The sequence below is a fragment of the Cydia fagiglandana genome, chromosome 13 (assembly GCF_963556715.1).
Source record: "Cydia fagiglandana chromosome 13, ilCydFagi1.1, whole genome shotgun sequence".
Classification (NCBI taxonomy): domain Eukaryota; kingdom Metazoa; phylum Arthropoda; class Insecta; order Lepidoptera; family Tortricidae; genus Cydia; species Cydia fagiglandana.
The window spans coordinates 6,758,344-6,786,264 of record NC_085944.1 but is presented as its reverse complement, the minus strand read 5'-3'; the positions used below and the strand labels follow the sequence as shown (position 1 = coordinate 6,786,264).

General features: G+C 36.4%; 1 protein-coding gene and 1 long non-coding RNA gene across 2 annotated transcripts in view; one reads left to right on the top strand and one right to left on the bottom strand.

The window, feature by feature from the left end:
- The window catches only part of LOC134670120 (uncharacterized), a 381,632-nt gene that overhangs the window by 194,382 nt on the left and 159,329 nt on the right, over nt 1-27,921 (top strand). The window lies entirely within an intron of this gene.
- The window catches only part of LOC134670082 (matrix metalloproteinase-2-like), a 218,612-nt gene that overhangs the window by 188,762 nt on the left and 1,929 nt on the right, over nt 1-27,921 (bottom strand). The window contains exon 2 of the mRNA XM_063527760.1: nt 22,146-22,873. Coding sequence (XP_063383830.1) covers nt 22,146-22,667 — 522 coding nt within the window. The 5' untranslated portion in view covers nt 22,668-22,873. The remainder of the gene's footprint in view (nt 1-22,145; nt 22,874-27,921) is intronic.

Here is a 27,921-nt window from a genome sequence, read left to right as displayed (position 1 = left end):
CGATTTGATCTTTTGTAATCTTACAATTAATCCTGTATATCGATGTAATAAAAGAAATGTTACTGGAAGCAGTGGTTTGAGTGCTAAACCCCTTTTACTGAGCATTAAATCTATATATGATTATAGTTGCTATCCACCGGGGCAATGGTCCCAGCGTTCTGGCCACCCATACGAGCGACCACAACTTATCTAGGGCAATTGATTTATTTTTAACTGTTTATGTTAGGTTTTACCTACTTGTATTTGTAATAATATGTTTTGTTAATACCTGATTTATAATGATTTATTATATTTGTATGACTTGAGTAGATTGTACTGTGAGCCGTACTAGCAACATAGAATTAATAAGTGAATCATGGTTGTTACAGGATTGAGTATGTGCCGAAGAAAAACACTTTATCTTCATTAAATGTTCTATAACACGGCAATGTATAGCAAATTACGACAATACCTAACGTCACGAGTGAGTAGATATTGATTGATTGAATCACAGATTGTAGGTACTCTTAATGTCGAGCCACAAAATAGATAAGTACAGAAGTCAATCACATGTATGTACTTTACTTTTCATACCTACGCTCGGCGGTCGCTCTAGGGTTGCGATTGTTGCGAACTATGACTTATGCACAAAAAACTATCGTGGTAGTGGCACTCGTATCTATCGTATCGTATCTCGTATTTAGTTGTTTGATTTATTGTTGAGGATGAAACGGGAAGAATGGAAATATAAATTAATAATAACATTAATAAGTCAAATAGGTATTTTAATTTTAATGTCATTTTTATATTACAAATTTGCCACAGAAAATATCTTGCGATGATTCCGAGATTGGCGAAATACACGATTATTATATTTTAAGTGTAATAAATTCGCATTCTCATGTACAATGTAATAAATTCACATACGCATTCTCTCTGAAACCATTGGTAGCTTAAAAAACGACAATTCACCGTTTAATGTTGAATTTAAACAACCGTCCACTGTACAGTTATAATAACTTTTTGTTTTGTTTCTCCATTATTGCACAAAAAAGTTCACAGACGCGTGTCTCAAGCGGATGGCACTCGCGCTCGCACTGGTCCCAACTGGTCCGAGATATCGTGTCCGTGAGCAGTGTCTATGTGTGCGTTGCTCGAGCGCGCTTTGTATGTAGGTTGATTTCTGTACCTATCTGTTTTGTGGTCGAGCCAATAAACAAGTCGTTCACCGGTCGCAATGAAAGCTCTAGCTCAGCTTGTTGCCACACAGAACAAATGCACAGAATGACCGTACATACATTAGTACAGAATAAATAATAGTGCTAGGTACAGAAGACTCACTCTCTAACAAAACGCGTCTGTCACGATCAGCAAAGATATGGCCGCTAGGTGGCGACAGCGCCACGCGCGGCTTATGGCAAACCCCAAAATTGGGGTCGAACGGATGTACTTTTAGCTACCTGTAGCATAGCGCCGAAATCGCGGAGTGAGCCACGCCTGACATTAGTATGCAATTATGCATACCGTGAAATCGACAATTTTTGCATTGGAGGTATTTGCCCCGTGAAAACATCAAACTTACCATGCGTCACAATTTAATAGTTATTATTTTATTTATTTTTAGATTTAAGCATTTTCTTTAGTTTATCAATAACAGTTTAAACAATCCCATTTTGCTCGTAATTTAAAATGAGCAGGTTAGGTAGTTTGGGAAAAATTTGGACGACATTTACGAAGCACTAAGACAATATTTAAATTCTTAATGGCTTATCTATTGTAATTTAGTTATCTCCAATTAAGTGTCGATGTTACGAATTTCAAATTTACGCGTATACTTAATCGCCTGTGAGGCGATGTAGGTATACCTTTTAGGCTATGGAAATAACAGGCCACGTATTGTGCAATCTCAGGGGTGCAATTTCCCAAGATTACTATGACGAGTAGGTACACATGTATTTAGAAATTTTGCTCCCCTTTTACACAAGAAAAATAAATAAATTATTATCCTAATTCGTGATTCGGGTACATTATGAGCATGTGAATATTTAAAAGTGTGAATTATAATCAAAATTAATCATACTGCCTCTATATATCATCAGGATCTTTCAAGGATGGGATTCTTGAGTCTTATTCATCTAGAAACTTGAGGCGTAGTTATAGTTAAAAGTGAACATTCTTTGCGGTTTTCTTTTATGTCGCTACCTTGTGATTTAGTCGGAGGAGTCATTCCCGTATAAACCAATGACTGTTATAATGACAACAACGATCATAACTAATGATTTATATTCATTGTTTCATTTATACAACCGCCGTACAGACGGCACTCTAGTTATTCAAGGGTTTACAGTGTACAGATATTTATCATTTATAATCGTAAAAAATAACTATGTACTTACACAATTTTTATAGCAATTTAAAAATATAGAATCTGAACACGACAGCATGAAAAGTAGTGGATCTGACTATGCGTCAAAAGTAGGCATATTATTAATTTATTACCTATATACCATTATCTACTATCTAGCAGCAGCTTAACAAGGATAAAAAGACAGATATAGAATAAAAGAAAAAGTAAGGGCAAATCGCCTAGCCAGGTACGGGCATGTTATGCGGAGGGATGAAAGACATGTGACGAGAAAGGCATTACGAATGAATGTGGAGGAAAGTATGAGGAAAGGAAAACCGAGAAAAAGGTGGATGGACTGTGTGAGAGATGATAATATATAACGAACGCAAGTGAATGATGAGATGACGGGCGACAGAGAGGTGTGGAAGAGAAAGACATGCTGCGCCGCCGTCCCCAAGTAAATAGAACAAGGGCAAGAGAATGACGATCTAGCAGATTAACACAAATACATATGTTTCTGTATGTAAATCCAATAGATACGTTACTGTACTGTAACAGAAACTTTTGAACACGAACTGTAGAGATCTACAGGGTGTTACTGACCATGGGGCTTTAAATCCAGGGCTCGATTCTACTCGCTAAACTGAGCTACTTTTATTATGGCACCAACCCCGAAATCCCGAATTTTTTTTTTACTTTTTTATATATTTTGGCTTATCAAATGTCGACGTTTTCTATGGAAAAGCCAAAATTTTTTCCCTGATTTTAGGGTTGGTCCCATATTAAAAGTAGCTCAGTTTAGCGAGTAAAATCAAGCCCTGGAATTAAAGCCCCAGGGTCAGACACATACTGTATTTTGAAAAGTATTCGAGGGAGGCAGATACTCGTACTTTTCGTGCGCACTGCGTTGTTTCATCCGCTACCTACTTTGAATTCTGACTGTACCTACCAATAATGTTATCATTACGTACTACTAAGAATACATATTACTTGGTAGAAATTTTCATAATCTGGATCTCATTTCTCATTCAGAGAACGGCCGTGGTCTATATTGTCTCGTATATATGGAAATCATTTGTGATCTCGAACATTCCCTTGGTCTGTGCCTAAGAATCCTTTCCTAAATAGTTAGGTAAGGTGGTGGTAATGGTGCTCGACATGCTAATGCCCAATAGATGACACACTGCTGTCACCTCTATTGACAATGGCTTAAGTTTCAGCTGATGACATCTGGGACTGGGACCGCGCGTCGAGCACCACTATACCACCACCTTACCTACAAGTAAAATCACAAATAAAATAACTAACTTGAAAATACACAAATCACATAACACTAATTACAGAACAATATCAAAAAGTCGATCTTAATTCAAGTAGAGTTTGTTATTGTCAACAAGAGAAGTAATTAGCTCTTTCCTTGTTTGGTGGCAGTGTGCCAAAAGTGGCATTTCTTTCAACTCTTCGAGTTCAGTTCTGCCCAACTGTATTAGGTACTAAAAGGTTGTAAGTTCACAGAAATGTATAACAAGTTACAACGTTAAAAGAATATAATATAATTAATCTCATTTCACAACCTTCGGTCCCTGTCAACAGTACAAAACGCTTCAATCGTTCACGCGCGTTTAGTTTCACACTTGTCTTTCATTGTGTAAAAAAACCGGGCAAGTGCGAGTCGGACTCGCGCACGAAGGGATCCGTACCATAATGCAAAAAAAAAAAACAAAAAAAAAGCAAAAAAAAAGACGGTTACCCATCCAAGTACTGACCACTCCCGACGTTTCTTAACTTTGGTCAAAAATCACGTTTGTTGTATGGGAGCCCCATTTAAATTTTTATTTTATTCTGTTTTTAGTATTTGTTGTTATAGCGGCAACAGAAATACATCATCTGTGAAAATTTCAACTGTCCAGCTATCACGGTTCGTGAGATACAGCCTGGTGACAGACAGACGGACAGACGGACGGACGGACGGACGGACAGCGAAGTCTTAGTAATAGGGTCCCGTTTTACCCTTTGGGTACGGAACCCTAAAAATGATATTTTAAATTGTGTTCCCAATTGTGCAATAAATATAAGATAATGCATCACACATGCTTATGTTCTCAACAGAGTCTCCAAAGTTTTACGTGTACAAACAGCAACAGTTCTAACTGTATAACGGTGGACCTTATTACAAAAGGCATAAGGTCCACCGATGTACAGTTAACCGTGTGAGCGGTGGTACCTACGTTCAAAGCCATTTATTTCAAGTACAGATACGTGTCTACGCTATTACGTTATAGCTGAAAGTAGAGTAGCTCGACTTACGACTTATACTAAACTAGCGACCCGCCCCGGCTTCCACGGGCAGATCAACCGATCAACACAAAACCTTAGGTAACAAATTATACACTTAAACCTTCCTCAAGAATCACTCTATTGATAGGTGAAAACCGCATGGAAATGCGTTCAGAAGTTTATGAATTTATCGCGAATTTATATATACAGACAGACGTGGCGGGGTAGGTACTTTGTTTTATAAGGTGTAGTGATATAGGTACCTATACCAAAACCATAGTTAGTCGCCAAATAAAGTGTGATTCTCAACCATGTTACTATAACTATGTTTAAATTGTGCTTCAACTATGTAAGATGGAAGAGATTAATTTTGAACATGAACAATATTCCCGTTTCAAAAATATATTCAATAACTGTACTGTACAAGAAAATAACTGTAATAGTGTAAATAGAAGTTTTCTAGTTAGTTTTGTTCAGTTTACTACGCCTGTGTGACTCAAGCTTTCGGCGGAACAATTGCCGCCATCGCCCATTGATTCGTTTGTGAAGAAAACAAACGAACCGCCAAGATGACGGAAACACAAAAACAGTGATGGAACACTCGAACAAGAGTAAATACTTACGATGCATTGAATTTGTTTTGTTTGTAAACGAAGCCAACGATAAAATGATGGGCTTGCCATCAAACTTTTTATTTACGATGGCAGCGTTTTTATGCGTCTAATGAACTTACTCACTTAAAACTCACTGAGTACTGGTCACAGACATATTAATTAACATAGATCACTCAAATGCACCTATTTTTGCATGTTAAACATAAAAATTTGGCTCGTACATTTCGGCAGCCCCGGTGTCTATGTTTCTATGGAACAGTTATACCTATAAGGCGATTTCAGGGTTGACTCCCTATAGTAACAGCACCAGTCATGGGACATTTAAGAGGGAATTTGGAGTATTTGTGATATTTCCCTAATACATGTGAATGGTCTACCGCTTAGCGTATTGAAAGATGAAAGTCCTACCCGTCTTTCATGTTTCAGGCGTGTTGTATCAAAGATACTGCAATGAGTTTCCACATACTTAACAAATTAAAACTATGCTATTTTTCTCCAGTCATGGACACCAAAGCTCCAGTAATGGGCCCCCCAGTAATGGACACTGCTCTATCAGTATAAAATATTGAAATAGGTCATCAGATCTGGTCCATGTTATCATAATATTGCATTATCATCCGATTTGATTATTTAATTACGAATACAAAATTTCAACTCAATCGGAAAACGGGAAAGTGGCTCAAACTCGGCTACCAAGATTTGACCCACACTAAAAAACGATATTAATTTATCCGAAGTCCGAGCATACCTCCTGGTTGACATATTTTGTAACTACATTTTACTTCTGTATTGCTTAAACATGAAATGATGGCATGGCAAGCATCATTATGTAAATTGGCCATTATAGGAGGTATGCAGTTTTACAGCTCCTATAATGGGATTGGGCCAAATGCCACTATTTTTTTACATCTGTGGAGTCACAACATAGTATGTTGTATACCTTATCTCATGGTAAATGCAATTAACAAAACACATTCTAGTTTTCATCAAGTATTAATTAATTAAAATTTAATAAATTAACTCACCTCTCTTAGCGAAGTTGTTAAGAATTCGTAGTGATATTTTTTTTCAGTGACACGACAACTTTTGGGTTGACGCCAATTTCTTAAAAAACAACCAAATTTAATAAAAATTAAAACTGAAACAGCTCTAGGACTCTTATTTATGATAATATACAGGCAGTGTTTATAAACTACTTTTAGACACTTATTTTACAGGATTTGTGGTTTTTTGTCCCATTACTGGTTCCACGCCCATCATAGGGTACACTACTATAGTAAAATTCTTCAGCACGACCTACATACTTATTTAATTCAAAACACATTCTGAAAAGATTTTTTATGTTGGTTCTTCACAGTTAAAAATTAAGTGTAAAAACTGATTAGTTGTTCACACGTCTTTTCCTACACGCTAAAATAGTTGTAACATCACTAAGAATTATAATACTAAATTTGTACACAAACAAATCACGGCACACAAATCTATCTAGACACACGTCTGTGGTGCTGATCCTTTTGTAATTTTGTACAAACTGTCGTATGACCATACGAGTATGTTCGATCAGCTGTGTCTAAAGCAAAGGTCAGTTCCCGTGTCATCGACCTCGCATCCATTGTGCTTCCCGCCTGCTGTATTGTGTCGACCTCCAATGAAAATAGGTATACAAATTCTTGGTTCACCCACGTTTTGCATATTTTTACCCGGCTGTGGTTGCGCGGCAATGGATGCTTTTGATACGTACTTTCCTATGGGGATATTCTTAGCATATGTTTAGATTTTGTTCTATTGAAACAAAAAACGAAACTCATAGATTTTAAAAAAGCAGGGGAAAAGGCGTCGTACTTATAGAACTGTTTCCACCAATACGCAGTGTCGAGCAATAAAGAGATTATTCGAGATAATGAGAGGGTCTGTTGTTGTTATTGCGTTCTATTATTTATAGTGCAATCTCTCTAAGTAGGTAGTTAAAAGTTCGTACCCGACGTATAAACCCAGAAAAAAATACGTGAAAAAAAATCGCCGATAGTACTGTAAGTACCTATACACATTCGATAAAATATGTTGCGAAATGTAGGGAACCCAAATTCCATATCTCAACGCGCGAATATCTCTACTACGCGGCACGTGCATCGGGTTTTCGTACATTGTGAATGAATGGTGCATAATGTTAGAAAAGCTTGCTTAATAGCCGGTGTACCTGTAAATGTGGGTAGTTGTGTTTGTGGGCGTTATTGCATACCTAGTAGTTAACAGGGGCAAGACATTTCTACTATTACTTGTTTTTAGTCAGAAAGTTTGCAGGCGATTAGGTTGGTCTATGTAAAAGTAACGTGAGTTTACATGTATTGTGTATGATGATGAACTATTATGACATGTTTAATTAGTTCTGTAACCGCGGCTTGGCATATTACCTGACATGTTAATGCATGCTTAAAGTATGTACCTGTTTAAGATGTTTTAGGAGGTATAACTAGGTATACATTTTTATTAAAATTGAATGTATAACATTAAATAAATTGATTATTTCAGTGTTAGTCAAGCTACGTTGTTAAATCGATTTAACAAGTTGTAGCACGGTTAATACGTTGTTTACATCATTCCTCGTTAGTCTCTTAACTCATTACACATTGGAACTAGTACCTACTTAAATGAAACAAGACCGAAGTGATCCCATAAGTGTTCCGTGAACAATGTTTTGTACGGAACACTAAAAATGACGGGATTAAATACACATAATGCATTAAAAATTATACAGATTATCTTATGTTTAAGTCATTAGGGGTCATCCATTAATTACGTCACACGAATTTCTAGGTTTTTTTACCCCTCCCCCCCTCCCCCCCCCCCCTCCTTGTCACACTTGGTCACATTTGGCAAACCCCTTCCCCCCTAGTGTGACTTCACATTTTTTTCTACGAAATCGCCAAATCGAATTAAGTAAGTACCTAAGTATTATTAATATTTTATCAAAATATTATTGACGATATAAATATTAGTAATTTTATAACCCAAAACTGCTTAGGAAAGAAAATTAAACGAATAAAAACGATTATCGTTTTAAAAACTTGTTATTTAAATGTACAGCGAATAAAATAATTTAAATAAATTTTCGGTTACTGATGAAGTTAAAGTGACGTCACAAAGTTTGTGTCTCCCCCCTCCCCCATGTCACGATACGTCACATTTTCTTGACCCCCTCCCTCCCCCTAAACGTGTGACGTAATTAATGGATGACCCCTTATCATCATCATCCTGGCGTCAATCCCGGCTGTGCCCCCGCGCGGGGCGCGAGGACCCGCGGTCCGCCTTCCGACTCCTTCGTGTCCACTTTGCCCGAGCTTCGGCATCCTTGGCATGTCCTCCTTATGCCTTATATCTTATGTTTAAGTATTTCGGCATTATTAGAGCCCGAGCTTTATTTATATAACTGATAATTTTTATTTCATACAGTACCTAGGTATAGAAATTAATGCTTTATTCCATACCTAGTAAAGTATTAAATTCCATAACGCGTCACTAGTTAAAGGCTAGTAGTAATATGTTGAAATATTGGGAGGGCGCCTTCCTGCATTTTACAACCCCTGTGGCGCCCGCTATTTATACGCGGGGGTGCGCGCTGCGCGCCGACCTTTCCGAATACTTCCCTACGATAGGGCACTATCGAGCTCCCTACCGATACTCACTACACTATACAGCCCGCATCGGTTTAATTTTTTTTCTATAAGTAATGGTTCAGTATAGTCTGGGCTAGGACAATAATAAATATCGATTTTCAACTATACATCGATATTTATTAGTTCGTCTAATAGGTACCACTTATCCATAAGTACTTTTAATTGTAATCCTAAGGTTTGTTCTTTTGAGTACTTTGTTTCGCTCATGTCATTAAGTTCCCGTTTTCCAAATGTTACTAAAAGGCCAAGAACAAAAGGTTTCACACATTTTCTTTGTGAAGGATCCTTAAATCAATTGGCACACGCTAAAAGGTTTCCCATCCCATTTTGCTCGGAAAAGATTAGACGGTAACGGTAAGCATTTTTTTATTTCCTAAGTACAAGTGATCAAGCCCATTTTTAATAGTTTCAGCATAGGTTAGTCCTGTGATTAAGTGAGGGACAAAGATGGAAACAAAAGCATTAACTATCTTATCTTTATCGAGTAATGAACGCGACCACGCTAATAAAAATGCATGGCGATAAGGCAAGGCCAATATTGTGACGAATATTATTCATCTAAGTAAACTAAAGCGAACTTTTGTGACGATGTTAATATGTGTTTCCTTTATCAGCCACCATAAACTCGGGCAGGCCACAGATTACATTTCGATGTTACAAATTACAATTATTAAAGCGATTGTATGAAAATGATGATAAGCATATCTGTTAATCAAGCATATTTTTTGTATAAAGATATTCTTTTATGCACACACAAAGCGAAAAGCACGCAGATTAAAATTCGCGAATGACTAGGCCGATTCGAACTTACAAATGCATATCAATTTGATCTTATTTTGACATTACTCAGTCACGCAATTCGCGCCTACATTAGTACATCATATACTTAGTAAATAACACCAGCGAGCTGTGCTGCGATTAATTAAACATCAATAACATATCAACAACAACCATTAAAAGTTCGAATGCCGCCTCATGTATCGTAACAGTAGCTACGATTCTATACATTTCGAATTAATCAATCATGTAGACACCTTTCTCTGGCATAAGTGTTTCATGTCTCACCATGGCCAATGTACGACATGACATACGTACGTGATTCGAATTTCTATGTTATACATTGGCACTATTGGCAGTATGTTATACCATCTAAAAAGATTTGTAGTTGTTAACATGATATTACATGTAATGCGAGTAGAGTTAGACCAAGGTAAGTTGGCAGTAATTTTGAATTTTGCACAGACTGTGCAAGTGTTAAGTAAACATCATGATTTCGTAGAAGTTTGGCGGATAAAAATAATACCTCCACAGTTTGTGCTATCAAAATCACTGCCAACTTGGTCTGACTCTGTTTTTTTATTTTAGCAGGTCAATGCAAACACCGAAAGAAAGATATCTGTGTACCTTCAACAACCGGAAACAATAAAACCAAATTAGCATTTAACTGCCCTGTTTAACTCGGCAGCTATTCAACCCAAACTCATTGCCATACCATCAGCTGATCCCTTGGTTCACTTGTCGGGTCATGCCCGCCGCCCTCCCGTGCCGCAGTGAAAGTGGCCCGTTACATTTATAGTTCGTCGCAAGCGCATACCCCTCCCCCTCTTCCCTTGACTAAACTTAGAATAGATATATGGCACGCGCCCACTGCAGCGCCGTCCCAATCTATTATATTAACTGCATTATTGAGTTGAATTTGTTACTTATCTATTTCGGGGCGGCTGTCAACTACTAATCCTTAATGAGGTAAAAAAGGACGATAAGTCATAATGAAGGGTCTCTACGTGACTTTGCTAAAGAGGAAGTGACTAAGGAATCTATTGGAATGCTTGGCGAGAGTCTAGGCGTTCTCTCGTGATACGTTCTTGGGATTTTTGCTCCAGGATAATAGGTACGGACTTTAGCCTTAAATTGAATCAATTCCTTTCACATCAGCACACATTTATCGAATTTGTACAGACTATGTCCTTAATTCAAAAAGTTTAACTTTACTTTTAAGACATGAAGATGGAGTCAAACAATGCTACTTAAATACTCTTAGGTTCATAAACATACAAAATGATCATAACTTTATGAAACAGTATTAAGCAAATGAAAATAGCACGCGCAAACTCAATAATGCTACTGTAGAATAAGTACCTATTTCGAATACGTTTTATGTGTAATATCTATTTTCTGGTAGACATAAACAGAAAATCGTTTACAGTACATATGGTCCTATTTTTCCGCACTAGTGCGTAAAATAGCACTTTTCGTGCGATGTCAAAAGTTTAAAGGGCCATATGTACTGTAAAACGTTGTACGATACACGTGCGAATAGGTAATTCGCAACTCGTGTCGATTTAAAACACTCCCTTCGGTCGTGTTTTAATTTATCGCCACTCGTTTCGAATTTCCACTTTTTCGCACTTGTATCGTAAATAACTATTATAATTGCGGATAAAACTAATTTAAAAGAAAAACGCGAGACAATGTTGATTATAACACGCAGTGACATAAAAACGGCATTTTTATTTACATCGACCGTCCACGAGCAATGTGACATAGCAGGTCTGCACTGTTATTTATCCCTTATGAAGCGCAGACACTACATGATAACCAGTTTAAGTGGTACCTCGAGTTACATAATAATCATACGTTATAGAAGATCACACTAATACTGGTAGTTTGGCGAAATTTCTGTAATCGTTGGTAATAATCACCCCGAGTTAACTTGACCATATTGCAGAGCGGTTTGCACTTTTAAGGTTGCGCTGCGAGTAACCAGAGTTGCAATGAGAAGCCTAACGAGGTGTGTCCATATGAATATAATTTAAGGACAATGCCATTAACATTATTTAAAGGGAACGAACACAAAGACCTAGGATTTCCGCGAATGTCATTTATAGCACAAGTGATGCAAATCTGTCATGATTATGACGTACTTACGTAGGTACTAAGCTGGATCTTACATGTTTCTTATTTAGTAGCGACTCTCAATGTACAATATGTATTATTGAATTCCATATGTAAATTACATTTTTAATTCCACCAGAAATAAAATACAAAGCTAAAAATGAAAGATGTAAAAGATAAGTCTCACGAATTTCATGACTCTAATGTGTATTTTAACATTTTTAACCATATAACCAAATTAACCAATATGTCTTTTTGAGACAGGATTCTAATGTTACAAATTAAAAAAAAAACATGTTGTCAAGTATTTTCTTTTTAAACTTGCACTGTACTAATTAAGGTAGATATAAATTAAATCTAGCCGTCTAGAACAGTGTCTCCACGAATAGTTACCAGATGCAGAAAATTAAAAGATTTGTCATCGTTATCACGAGCTTCTCTCTAATTGAAGTAATATACTAACTGCAACGAGTAACTTTCATAACTTTAGTTTTAAGTTTTAACAATCTAATTGTAGAAATATTAGGTATATTGTTACATAAAGACTATCTGTGTGGTATTTGGTAGTGTGACAGTATTTCGAACTGAAAAAAATACTTTTAGTTTTGTGACACTGAGTTTTAATACGCACCCACAGTGTTCCGTCTAGACCAAGCTAGGTGGACAAAATTCATTATCAAATTTCCACTAATGAGTAATTAGATTAGATAAATAACATTCTTAAACCCCCAAACCCATCAATAGATCATGCTTAACTTTCTAATTTTATGAGTTACAGGGCGCCGAAGCCAGCTAACGAGGTAAGTACAATCGCACAATTAAATCAGTTGCAATTCTCTGATGCGTTCAACAACATCTCTTTCAAGTAAAACATTATATTGTGGAAAGTTGTAGTGATGGATCTTATAGCTGACGGTAAGCACTTTATATTTTTTATTTAAACATATTCATATCTCTCGTAATAGTGCCATATATATAGCATTAAAAATGTACTTTAAAAATGTTGAATTTTTTCTAAGTTATCGAACTTTGATAGACTGGGAAACACTTGACAACACTTGACAACAGTCTAGATTTTACATATTATGTACTTCCATTATCCTTCTTTGTGATGGTGTATATTTCATTTTTCACAAATTTTCACAACATTTTTTTTTCTTTTTTTTTGCAGAACACGTTTTCTCTATTTCAAGGAAGGGGTTTTTGAAGAATGGACAAATAAGGGGAAAAATGACGGAAATTCCCACCTTTATCAGTTTATATTGGTAAAATATGAGTTACGAGATTTCACGAAAGAGTCTGAGAGACGGTTGAAAAATACTTTAACCAGTTATTCATCAAAACTGAATACCAAGTGGAACAGTGCGTCAAGATTAAAGAAGCAATTTGTGGAAAAGTTTAAAAGTGGTCTGGATGTCCAAAATATAGAATTACGAGTGTGTATAACTAGAGCAAGTGCATCAACGTCGTTTGAAAATGTTAATCCTGCAGGAATACCCAAATTAAACTTCAAAAGTTCCTCTTTCAAAACGAAAAAACGCTGAATTAAAGATCTGGTACAGTTACGTAGTTTTTTAACTGCTGCTGAAATCCCGATTGATTCGTGATCGGCAGCAAATAGAATACGGAAAAAATATTAGAGAAAATACACATAAGCCAACGTAGTCTTGTTTTTACGACAACAGTAGGAACTTCAATGAATTCTAGGCAGCTAAGTGTTAATGAGGCATTATCGTATTATATTGAGTCAAAATCGACAAATACAAACTTACACGCAGACTAAAAAGTGGTCAATGAAGGCTGATCATCATAAATATCCATACTATCATTATTTGCCCAATGCAATAGGTACATGCGTGTTATATCCTTCAGAAGAACTTCAAAAAACTTACACAAAACAAGGAAAACAATTATTATTCTGATATAATACATGAGTTAGAACAGATTATTGGGTTATTAAGAATTAAGAGATTTATAATTAATTTATTATTAATAATAAGTTAAGTTTTAATTAAATTTCTATATATTTTTTATTTTTTTGTATATTTTTAAGTAAATAATTTAAAAAATAATGTATCTAATGAATTGTAAAATTTTGTTTATTAATGTGTTAATAAATTATTTGTAAAAAAATATATAATTAATTTAAATATATATTTTATTTTTATTTTTTTACTTTTTTTCATGGTATTTTAAAATTTTTAATAAATTATATTTAATTGAACAATATTAACCAGAATACTACCCAAAAACATAAAAAAATAATTTTGTCCACCTAGCTTGTTCTAGACGAAACACTGTGGCACCGTTGGTTTTAAGTGGCAGTTACGTTTTGCACACGTGAGCCTAAGTACGTGACTGCCACACTATCATCAGTTGTGATCATTGAACTTGGCAGATGTTTGATAAAATACAATCCTTTCGCCCAGAAATATGGGTCATCGTTACATCGGACGTCGTAAATATCCCAAAAGAAGACTCTAAAAATATAACAGCAGACATATTTAGAATGACAATGGAAAGCGGTAATGACATGCGGTGCGGACATCCAATTTCGTATATTGTTGTAGTCTAGCGGGGTTTTATTACAATGGAATAAGGATTGAAATACTGTGGCTTAGTGGAAAGTAAGGAACGGATACAACATCTGACTCACGGGAACAGTACGCCGAATATTGTCCGGACCTCACGATCTCAACGAAACGTGTGAAGAATACTTAACTCAATTCTTGGTTCCGCTTGCAATTGCATCGTGTAAACTAGTCATTATTAACAGAATCGCAACTAAGATTGGACTCTTCGTTTACTTTGAATACAAACAAATAAGTAATTCAATTTTAGTCAGACGATTTTCCTTGAGGGTCGGGCAACGAGGACAAGTATATTGATTATTTAATTTACTGCAGTTTCTTGAATACCGAGAACGGTTACATTATTACTATTGGACTGTTTTCTTCTAAATAAAAATTTATCAAGTGAACAGTTTAAATATTATGTCCAGTATGTTATCAAAGAATGATAGGCGATATTATAGCATTGCACTTTTATTAAATTGACATTCCAAAATACAGATATGACATGATACAAAAAGATCAGTGACGCATGAGGTTTAAGTAACACACGATGTTAATTAAAAGTATTAAGCCCATCTTTGATACAAGTCAAGATTCGCAAAGCAAAATTGAGCGTAAATCACAGAAGTATATTTGTCTCATTTCATCCAATTTGTCACATAGGGACATTACTGTGGTCATCCTTTTCTGCAGTTCTATATTTATACCGCGAGTCGATATTTCCGGTGCGAGCATTCCGGCTTTAGCGGGTTTAGTTTATATGCATATTCAGTACAGTGGTAACGATGTAATCATGGCATTAAGTAATAAAACCTGAATCAAAATATTAACTTTTGAAATGTGTGCAAATAAGAATTAGGTACCAAACATGGAAAGCTTAACCACTTTCGCCTACAAAAATAATATGTACCTATCAATATAAATAAAGAACGTGTTTATTATCTCCCTAGAAAAGTAATGTCTAAATAAAGAATCTCTTATTGCCTAAGTTAGCCAGAACGCGATAAAGAAAATGTTAATGAACACCCGACACTGATTACGAAGTGCACAAAGTAAACAGCGACCTAAAGAGACCATTGTCAGTTGACTCAATGTGCAAATTTCATAAGTTCTCCTAAAACCGTAAGTAGAGAACCAAATAAAGTGATTCAGTCAGACTACAAAGGTGCCCTACATGAGCAAAATTCATGAAACCAATATGCATGTTATCATCGTCTGAGATCTAGACAGCAAACAATTTGTTGAAGTCACGTTTTCCAGGTCATGTTTTCCAGGAAAATGTAGCATTATAAAATGGTAAAAAATTAGATTTCAGAACTTACAATATTTACACAGAATATTGTTCTGTAATGTACAGTCGACGTCAAAGATATGTTTACATTTTTGCCTCATTACAAAGGAACAAGGTGCAAAAGTGTAAACATAAATCTTTGACGTCGACTGTACGTGGCACGTAGCGTGAGTAAATCAAGCAAAATGTGAAGTGGTTATCGGTGTTTATCGTCTTATCTCTAAAAAGAAAGTATCTAACAATAGGCGCGTGCCAAAGGGGAAAGCCTTTCAAACATAGGTAAATATAGAGCATCAAAAAATAACTTCTTAAAGGCTTACATTAACTTCGCCTGTATTTCCAATGTGAACATGCCAAGGACAATTAGCACGCTCCAAAAAATAATCAATAAGTTTACATTTCTCTCGTTTTTAGTTAAAATATAATTAACAAGACTAAAAGTACAGACGACTATTTCATAATTCGAATATACGAGTAAGACAGTTACATAAGTTTAAATAAATACCTACATAATTTGTTGTTATGTTGTACCTATGTAATGTATGTACTTACCTATATTTCGTATCAGATTAATAATTGAAAACTTAACTGACAGCAGAGCTCGTGAATAAACAATAGTTTCGCTTTGTATGACATGAATTAGAATTAACATAATTGCGATATCATTCGTAATGTATCTGTATTTGGATGTAAATACAGCGACCAGGCGTAAGCCTAAAATCACGGATTAGCGAAGGACATCCGCTGTGATAGATATCGCTACATGAGAATTCAAAATTACAGCAACCAATATTTACCTACCTAATCTATGAAAAGTTGTAACAATATCTAATCAGAGTTGTATTGTATGAACATCATGAAGAAAATTGACATCTTATTCTCGTTCTACACTTTACTGCCCATAAGTTCTAGCTTTTGGCTCTGTAGGAATTAAGTAAAGTTAAGATGCTGGTCGAAGCCGAGTTGTAAAATTAAGTTGTTTTTTGTGTAGATACCTACCTATAGATTATCGGGGTAGCTGGATGAAACATTTTTAGTCACTAATCAAGAAGAGAAAACCTAATGTTATGTCCTAAATCCAGTATTTAGCTATAGGTAACCAAAAAATGCTTAGTGTTTTTCATATACCTAATAGGGGAGTCATAAGCAAGAGTTGGTATATTGTTGGATGTTTAAGCTATTTGGTGTGTCAAATAAGAACTTGGACATTTCTAGAAGAATGCGAATCCTTGATAGAATTGATCTGCCATGCCATGTTGTTATCAAATTCCAATTTCAGTAGTATATTCTGTACAGATTGCGAGCGGCAGGATGTTGGCCATTAGTGGGCTAGTCGTCAGATAGGCTAATCATGAAAATGGGTCAATGACGGGGACCTCTGTCGGTCGTACGTCAAATCGACATTAATTCTCAAGAAGACATGTGCTTTATCAATTAGTCGAGTACAGTCAAACAATAATATATTTCAGGTTGAGCGTGCAAAAAATCTGACAAGAGGTGGTGATCATGGACAGATTAAGAATTCAATAAATACATTATCAGTATTTTTGGTGTATAGATTGTCGTGGACTTTTGGAATTTGGAGGAATACGAAGAATCTGGGAGCTGGAGCCGATACTCATCCTTGAAGATTAGATTTCTCTTCTTTCTACCACACAACTGTTTTTTAAATACGTTTAAAATTTGTATTATTTAACGTAATAAATGTGTTATCCCCCTCAGTAAATGTATTTATTGTAAATATTGAAAAATCTTTATTTCTGGTGTAGGTATTCGATATATCTTTTCCGCAATTTGTTTCGACGTATAAAAATAAAATCAAAGCAGGTTATTCTATTACATCTATTATTAAAAACGAGCTTTGATATTTAAGTATCTTATACCACGCCTGTCGATAATAATAAACTAAATTTCCCCCGGGCCACTAAACTAGTCCTGTACCTCAGCTACAAGTGCACCGACACAATGCATATCTCTTGCAGTTTGCACAGCGCGTAAAACAAGCGTAGCTCCCTAGCTAACGATCCAGCCGCTTTGTTCCGCGCTATACTGAATACCCTGTGCCAACAGAGCTGGCAGAAAAGCTTTTTTGTCCGGATACCTACTAGGGTAGGTACTCTACTATTTTTATGGTTAGATAGAAACGGCTGTGAAACGCAGGTTCTATGTAACGTCTACTTTAGTGATTGCATTTTTTTTGTAAATATAATAGTCTCAATTGGCTTTCAATTTCGAGTTTGTTTCTGGGAAACCAATAAAAATACAAGTAGCACTAGTATTGAAAATTAACAGATAATTTGTTGACCGGGCGAAGCGAAATCCGATTCAGCTGTGTTTTCCTTGTTTTCTATACCAATTTTTCTGTACACTCTATAATATTCGCATTTGTCAACAGATTCTTGTGATGTTTTGTGAGCAGATTCGATAATTACTATATAGAGTTTTTGTCGATTATATTTTTTGGCAATTCCTCAAAGTGACGGAGTCGCGAGGTCAACAACTTAACAGAGCCACTAGCGGTTAATTATAAATATACCTATTCCACGACTCATGAAACAGTTGAGCTTTTTAGCTATGGCTATGATATATCATGGTGTGTAAAGCCAACTTTTGATTATATTATAAACAACTTAAGGTTAGCTAAAGAGCTCTAAATATTTGTCGGAACAGCTCATTTCTAAGGTTGCAAGGATACTAACGAAAAATGCATGTATGTATTTATGTTAAAGTCCGTACTGAGGGCCTTCCGCGGAAAAGGAAAATCAAAATTGTGTTAACTGTCTTTCTGTCACTCGAATATGCAACAGTAGTAAAAAAAAACGAAATTTTGTTTATCGATTTTTGCGGTAACCTAGATGCCAATCGTTTGCGCTACGACAGCAAAACGCATTCTGTATCTCTATCACTCTTACATATTAATGCGATAGAGACATATAGCGTTTCGTTTTCGTAGCGCAAACGATTGAAATCTTGGCTAGGAACCCTGTTTATTCGTTCGTCGCCAGCTTTCGTGAATTTACCAATGCTCATATTCGAAGACGCTCCTTACAAGCAACGTTGTAAATATAAGATCACCTTATCAAGATGGCTCCCACAATGCTACCTGTACACGTGTTTCAAGTTTACAAGCACGATATTTTGATTCTAATTGCATAAACCATGTGTCCACACAAATGCGATCACGAATTCGCCTCACGATCCTACGGAATTGGTATCTGAATATCGCCATTCCGTTTTATTGAGGTAATTAATTACTGTTAGTAGGTACATGCATAGTAAAAGCCGTATTTAAGACGCTATAAAGCAAAGGCTATTAAAGGACTGGTTATTCTATTTCCTAAGTTATTTAAGGGGGACAGGAGATTGGAGTGATTTGAGCCATAAAATATTGCGCACCGTATGCAATTAAATCATGCATGTGTATATCTAAAGAATATTATGTTTGATGACAAAAAATCAACAGATTACAGTTTTAGTTAAAAAGCCCCCAATAACTGAAATGAATTCCAGTCGATTAGGCAGGGTGTTTAAAAAATGATATAAAACTCTCTCCTTCCTTCTCCCTTCATGTAATATTTCAAATGATTTCATTTGTTTTGAACGAATCTATAATATTAAGTCATAGGTTTGTAGGAATAAGGTTAATAAGTAGGTACCTTACATGATCTTTTAAAATCCAGTTTCAATTCGAACACGAAGAAGTACTTTAAATTCATTATGTGGTTAGTTAAACATAATTTAATCTTATGTAACTTTTTTCCTGAAGAGCAGCAGAACTCTTATCTACACGTAAGAGAAGTAAATTTCTAATATAATTTGTCTATTTCGACATATCTATTGTTCATAAGGTCAAGAAACCAATCGTGCAGATTGTAGCCCGCCGTGGGCCAGTTATCACTTACATAAGCTCGGTGCAGTGCATCTGTTATCAGCCAATCACTCGAATCGCATCCCACCTAACTAGAATATTTTGATCTCCAATCGCACATAACTGGTTTGAATTTCGAGTTTAACCTACACTAGGCATGCGCTCGTAGTTGAGACGAAGTGTTTGTAAATTAAATCAGGCGGCCTAGTTGCGCGAGCGCGTTGCATTATTCCCTACGATTACCGAACAATGACCAGTATAATCTGGCCTTCGAGATGCGTCCGAATGAGTACGGAAGCGAGGTCCCCAATTATACTGGTTTATCAGAATCCAGTGCTTGATAAGAGAAGAGAAGAACAGCACAGGAAGCCGCTAAATGCTGCGGCCGCGCCGTGTTTAGGTTGTAATTAAAATGAGTTCAACTCGGATTTGACTCATCTCTGATCATTACAAAACCTTTGCTTTCGGAGTTTGTACTTTGTAACTGAAAGAAATATTGAATGCAGCAGTGCATACGAGTATGGAGTTATTTCTAGTTAGATATATTTACATAGATTGATGGGCAAAAGATGTAACATAATTTCCGGTTTAACTGATTTACGTTATTAGGTACCTACAGCAATATTATTAAATGCAATGATTAGGTACGCGTTAAACGTTTGAGTTGTGTTGAGTTGAGCGAGAGGGCGAGCGGTTTTTCAATTAGTCGAAAACAATGCACTGGGAAGATTAGTGTAGAGGGTAGACCCCGCATTCAATATTATCCATTGATTTTTTGTCGTTTATCGAGAGCCGAAAAAACTTTTCATTTAATCAAGTATTTGTGTTTATTGTTATTAGCGGACCTAAAAAGTTTGTATGAAGTCACATAAAAATGTGGAAATATGTACCTATTACGTAAATATGTATGTCTTTTATTTTCTTTTATTGATTTTATTTTCTTTTCCTTTTGTAAGATTTGATATGTTTTCTGAAAGAGCTACGTATTTGTGATTTCATGTACATATATGTTTATTTTTTATATCAAATTCTATAAAGTTATGTACTCACTGAGTATAATTGCATGAATTCTATAGTAATTTAAATTGTATTTTTCTTAATTACTCGTAATGCATGTTAATTATAAGATGTAATAATGTTTTGAAAAGATGTGTCCCGCCGAGTTTATTGCCGGTCCCATATTGGGATACCCTCCTCCAATTGAGGGGGGATTTAAATCTTCTTGGGGCAGAGGTGTACGGTTGGAGCCGGTAAAGGTTTATTTGACGTTGAATAAACAATTTTTTATCTTTTTTATCTTATCTTATCTGTATTATGCTCGATACACATTAAACCAGCAGCTATTATTTAATCAATAAATCGTCGTTATTTTATTAGAACTTCCCTCACAGTTAAGTAATCCAATTCCAAGCAACTTTACAACCAGCTGACTTCACGCCCCTCTAATAACAAATAGCTACCATTCTTAACTCGGTCCCTCTGACAATTTGTCGGATTTTTCACAATTTGAAGCGGTCCACGAAATAAATGAGAGTGATGTCTTCCCGGGCCGCGGACCCGAGTTGTTCACAAAGTTTATTGAGAGCGTCTGAGGCAAACCAGTGGGATTTCCGATTTTGGTTGTCTATAGGTGATTTTTTTGGATTTATATTTACTATTGCATACATTATCACTATTATCAGTTTATTCCTGTATGAACTATATACACGTTCGTCTTAACACTGATTTAACGAACTGCTAGTCTCCTGGCTTGCCTGATGAAATGTAATGACTGAATCAAACATGCAGGTAGCTAATTGGTTGGGTAAAAGCCCATTCAGATTGAAAAACCCTAGTATTAGGGAATAGGTACAGAATGTAACACAAAATATAATTTAACAATGCAAACGTTCCCTTACGCAATAATGCCTTTACATTTTGAAATAAAGTTAAACCAGTGAAGCGCTTGAAACCAAATCTTTTGTGAATTCAAGGAGCCAGAGGATAATATTCTCTTTGCTCACCGAACGCTGGCAAGCGTTCGCTTCAGCCAACCAGTATAGGAGTGATATCCGACAACTAATTGTTGTTGTGGCTTTTACACTGGTGTGATGGGAACGGTTCCCTGAGCTCGGTGCAAGATGGGAACAAAGGCCAGGACGCCGTCCCACTCGTCACTTGGCACATTAATCTCGCGCAACGGCCCGTCCGTCTGTCACTGCCAGTAATCTAATACGACACGCCGGTTTTTTGTCCCCGTATTACTTGCACTTAGTGGATAATATACGCATTAAAACGGTCCTAAATCAGTCACCAGATGATGCTGTCTTCGAGAATCAAACGTGCTGGAGTTACAACGCAATCGTTCATTGTGAGATGTCAGAATTATGTAATAGTCTTTATGTAAATCAACTTACATTTACTATGCGGTTCATAAACTTAAGATGCTGGTAGTGAATATATGGCTTCATTGATTATGATTGGTTATGTATTGTATATCTTTGTACTTGTAATATATATGAAACATGAACACAGCTATTGTATATGCGCTGTGACATTTGAGGAAGATGTAAGACGAACACTGGCGTGGTCATAGTTCTTTTATATCATAATTCATGTTAGTATAAGTAATTTAGAATTTCACTTACCACAAATTTGTCGTTGGAAGCGCTCCTGGCAGGCCTCGCACGCGCCGGCGCGGCAGCGCCCGCAGTCGCCAGTGCAAGCAGCATCGCCATCACGGAGATAGCGCGCGCACGCACCCTCATTGTGTTCCAGACTTTCGTCCACTCTAGTGAACATTTCCATTTCAAATTAGCGGCCCACACTGTATTATCATATAAGCCGCTTACCCTTTTAACAGATATCGACTCTCTGTGTACGTCTTCATTTTTAAGCATATCGTAGAGATTCGTTTCTGTACATGACTCTCGCCTTAAGTTAGTTTGGCATTTGCATTTAGGCGTTATACATCTATCTAAATCAATCAGTTCGTTTTCTAAATTATCAATGGAATGACTTTCGTTTTTACTTTCTATGCTAGTGTCCATCGCATTGTTGGAAGGCTTTGATGTAACAGGCTCCATATTTGGTGAGACGGGATCAAGGGTTTCGGGCGTGCGTTCGGAATTTTGATGAGTGGGACATCGGCCTTGCGCGGCGGGCGACATGGCGGGAGCGGCTGTCAGCTGAGCGTGCTCGCGAACATGCTCGCGAACAAGCGCGATGCGCCGGAGCACGTTATCTGCATGCAGGAAGCATACCGTGTGCTAGATTAATTTCTCTGTACGGGATGCAGGCGTTATCGGCTACGTGGGTGGCGCGGCGTTGTTTGTACGCGTTGTGTATTCTTGTATGCACAAGATATCAGTGATTTCTGCAACAAACCAAACACATTGATTCATTATATCTGATAAGTTAGGAAAATAAAATATATTCATATTTTTCCTTTATACTGCGTAATCGCTTCAAGTCAAAGATACTTTACAATGTGGATACGTTGTTATAAGTTATAACAAGCGTGGCGTGTGTTAGTCGTAAATGTACTTTATATATTCTTGTAAACAACAAAACAACGTCTTATTCCAACATTATAAGGATAAATTAAAGAACTTAAACCCAGTGAAACGTAAACAAACCATATTCCAGAATGACAAGGTAAATAAAATTATACACGCAGTTTTACCCATTTAAATGTGTAATCAGTCACACTAGTTCGGAGATTCCCAGTATTCCCACACCGCAACCCGCTAGACCAGGGGTCTCCAAATTTTTTTACCTGAGGGCCATATTGCGCCTCAGAATTTTCACGCGGGCCACCGTCGCCGACGAGGGGGGGGATGTATCTGGTTGCTGCTGTTAGGGCTGAACACCCTGGAGCCTGGCTACCGCGGGCCGGATTGGAACGCAGTCGGCGGGCCGGATTGGAACGCTTCGCGGGCCGGATTTGGCCCGCGGGCCGGGGTTTGGAGAGCCCTGCGCTAGACCAATAAACTAGAGTACAATTCCCGGGGAAAGTATTTGTGAAGTTTCACACTAAAAATAAAGAGTATCTGGAATGTGGCTGGAATACCAACTTTTTATCGGGAGTTATTTAGGTTCCGAGTTCGATTCCCTTTCGTTGCTAGTTTGGGACAACGTTGAAAGTCAAATTTTATAATAGTCCATAAATGTTTTTTTTGTAAATTTTGTTATCCTTTCAGAGACTTTGTAACACTTTATTTTTGGCGTCAATGACAATTAGAAGTTTAATTTAAAATAACGTGAATATGCTAATATAGAGCTGATCTTAGTTATCTCCTGGGTGGTACTGGTCACACTCAACCACATAACGTTCTGAGTTCATTTCAAATGTCTCAAGGAGAAATGTAATTATAGGTGTATAAATAACATGAGGTAAGTACCTCAAAGTAGGACAGTCAAAAATAAGAATTTGTAAAAAAATGTTTCTTATGAGTTCAGTTATTATGCAAATGCATAAAAAAAACAATGAACGGGACCAAACGTTGCGATAACAATATAAGATAGATAACCTACATTTCAACAATAGACGTAAAATATTTTATGGTCATATTTTTTTTTACATTTAAAAACAAATTATTATATTTTAGTCTCATGTAATTGTTTTTTTTTAGTAAATAATGATTTATTTACTATACAAAAGGTTAATGTAAACTACATATTAGGGTGCAGTGTCATATTCATCCCTAACATAACAAGTTCATTTAGTAGTAAGTATATTAAGGCAAGGCAAGGCTTGTTAAAGGATCTTTTGTTTTCCTAATTATCATTATTACTTCTTAAATCCAAGGATCTCTATTATTAATTGAACCGAAATTGATTCAAACTTAATCAATTGTTATAACGTGTTATCTTTATCGTAAGAGGTTTTTTAACTCTCACCCTAAGAAATAGTTTCACAAATACGGGAATGCAATAAAAACTCCCACTTGAATTACACCATGTTCTTAAACGCTTCAAAAAACAAGTACTTATGTTCAAGAGCGAGATAATGCGACCGTCCTTAAAGAGCAACACCTACAAAAGGATCCTTAACTTACAAGTTTGTACATAGTTCGTGACATATCTTATATTAACAATGAAAACAGGACATCAGTGGACAAGCAAAAAGTTCAGGCGACGGCAAAATATTACTTCGCAGAGAAACAGTGCGTAGATAACAGCACAATATTGTAAATACTAACTTATGGTCACTGATAACCCAAGGTACACATAAATCTTACTTTATAACAATTTATCATGCTCATCTATTTTCATCCCGAAGCAGACATATTAATAAATGTTTACCTACACGTAACTATGTAGTTATATTTTCTTTTTATACCGAATAAAGCCGAGCTAAATCTAAAACTGACATATCGTTATATTGTTAACTAATGTTGTGAGTTGTGACTTGGCCGTGACACTCTCATCATACTTAGAAGTCGTTGACCAATTTAATTTTGCACTGCACGCCTAATGCATGTAAGATAATAATGGATGACCGCTTCTCTACACAAACATGTAACTATTTCCTCTCAGAAAATATTTTATCACAACTTGACGTACCTACATACATATATTACCCATAGCTATGCTCCTTCGTTTGCCCTTTTTTCGATTTTTAGGGTTCCGTACCCAAAGGGTAAAACGGGACCCTATTACTAAGACTTCGCTGTCTGTCCGTCCGTCCGTCCGTCCGTCCGTCCGTCCGTCCGTCCGTCTGTCACCAGGCTGTATCTCACGAACCGTGATAGCTAGACAGTTGAAATTTTCACAGATGATGTATTTCTGTTGCCGCTATAACAACAAATACTAAAAACAGAATAAAATAAAGATTTAAATGGGGCTCCCATACAACAAACGTGATTTTTGACCAAAGTTAAGCAACGTCGGGAGGGGTCAGTACTTGGATGGGTGACCGTTTTTTTTTGCTTTTCTTTTTTGCATTATGGTACGGAACCCTTCGTGCGCGAGTCCGACTCGCACTTGCCCGGTTTTTATTATCATACGAGTTAGGAGATATAACCCTTAAATGTTTTATGAGCTTAAGAACTCTTATAATAATTAAATCTTCGAAAAAGTTAAATTGCATAATTATGGTTAATACACATCAAATTGTATAAAAATATAGACAGGAAAATGATAACTACGTTTGTATGAAAACGCGGTTTCCCGCGAACCATCGCTTTCTAGTCTGTCGTGCCTACTAAACTAAAAAACAAGATTTCTGAATACAAGACGAATGACTAATATTTACTTATAATAACATTAATTGTTAATATGTAACACGTAATCGATAACCTTTATAGTAACTTTCAGTGTTACGAAAACGAAACCACCCAAGTGATGCCTGGAGCTTATCTAGGTTACTGTCCATTTCGTTGTTGGAAGCAGATGGCACACTCTACAAATAGCGCTTTTTTGTAACCTAAACAAGATCGAATCTAAAGACTAGAGACGAAATAATGATAGATAAATAGAAAAGACTGTTATTAATATCCTTTTAAAAAATTTTGGTGAAGTCGAGACATATATAATATATTTGTCGTTTTCAGACAAAAGACATCGTAGATTGTCAGTTGTGAAATTATGACTAGTATTTATAGATTTTAATTGCAATAGCACTTTACCAACCGACAATCCATTCAGTAACATTTTGTTTGAAAACGGCACGTATACCTTACAGCCTCCGCTCTAGAATTTTCCTTAATGGAAACTGAAAACACGCTGGTGTAACGTCGGCCTTCTATCTACTTACTAAATCCATAGTGAACCAGTCTATAATTAACTAACTTTAAGATACGTCAATTAATAGATCTGGAAACGATATGGATTAGATGTGTCAGTGTCAAAAGTGACGTATTTGTTTAAAGAAACGTCACATTTGGCACTGACACATCTAATCCATATCGTTTCCAGATCTATTAATTGACGTACCTTAAAGTATAAACAGGAATATAAAACTAAAACTAACTACAATTAAAATAACTAAAACTAAAAATTAAAAATACCTATCAAAATTTGGTACCTACCTTATCCTCGTGCCGCCCAATGTGCATTAGGATGTACATTCCGATTCGATTGAATGTCAACCTTAGGCCTACTGTCCACGGAAGCGTAGCTGCATAGACGCGTATTCGTCATTGTACGCTTGGTGTACCTACGCTTGCTTGCAGCCTACATACAAAACCGCACAACTCTGTCCACGGAGCAGCAACGTCGCGTCAGCGACGCTGCATGCAAGCTTCATGCCGCCGGGCGTACTGCGTGTTATACGCCGGGCTGCATCGCACGGACAGCACGTTGAGTATTTGTGAGAAAAAATGGCAGGAACGGCTGCAAAGATTGTGCAAATAGTGGAAATGTCCTTTTACTCATTCTATAAAATGAATGAAATACGTTGTCATTTGCTGATAGTTCTCTAGCAGCTACGAACAGTCTACAATGTATGTTTCTTTCTATATATGGATGTATCCAATATAAACGGCGTCGTCGCCGACTTCGAAGATAATAATAGGCCAAAATAACTTCTTCATCACTGGACGACATCATCACGAATGAAAGAAAATGCAGGCTACGATACGCTTACGCTACGCTTCGTGGACAACGCCAGTACGCCGGGCTGCATGAATGCTGCACGCGGCGATGCGTGCAGCGTCTATGCAGCTACGCCTCGTGGACAGTAGGCCTTAATAATGAAAAAAATAGGTAGCATTTCATTTGTCTCATAAACTTTTTGAACAAATGAAACTCAACCTAATTGAGAATACAACAAGATTCTAAATTCCTTGGCTATAATTTTATATGGTGGGCGGCACGAGGTTAAAGTTAGAATCGGGCAGTAAGTCTCTGATCAAGTCTAAAGCCCAAATTCGCCGCTTTGAGTTGAGCATTTACAAGTGGTCTAAATAGAACTTGGTATTAATGAACACGGGCCTGTGTAATTATAATTAGAGCCACCATATGACCGGCAGCGTCCGCAAATAAATCATAATTCACTTATGAGCAGAGAAAAGGGTCAGTTAGGAAACTATACCTACCTAGATATTTTTTTTTAGCATTAGAAAGAACTCCACAGAAGTAAGCATGTATTTTTTATCAGGCTCTTTAATTATCTAACTAATCTGATGTCATGGTCAATACTTATAATTTACTACAAAGGTTTTACAGCAAAAAGTGCCCCATATGGAACCTCAAGCTTTCTTCTGCTAATGCTAAAAAAACGAAGTACGGTAGGTGTTAAAAAACGAAGCAAAAAAGGGCTTGTAAAGCGAAATAAAAATTGTGCAAGAACATTTTATAAACAGTTATTGTCTATTTGGCTATTGTATTTTCGCAAATATGGCTGCGTCACCTTCATTTGCGATATTAAGAAGAACAATACCTATAATAATAATGGAGAAACAAATAATAATAATAATA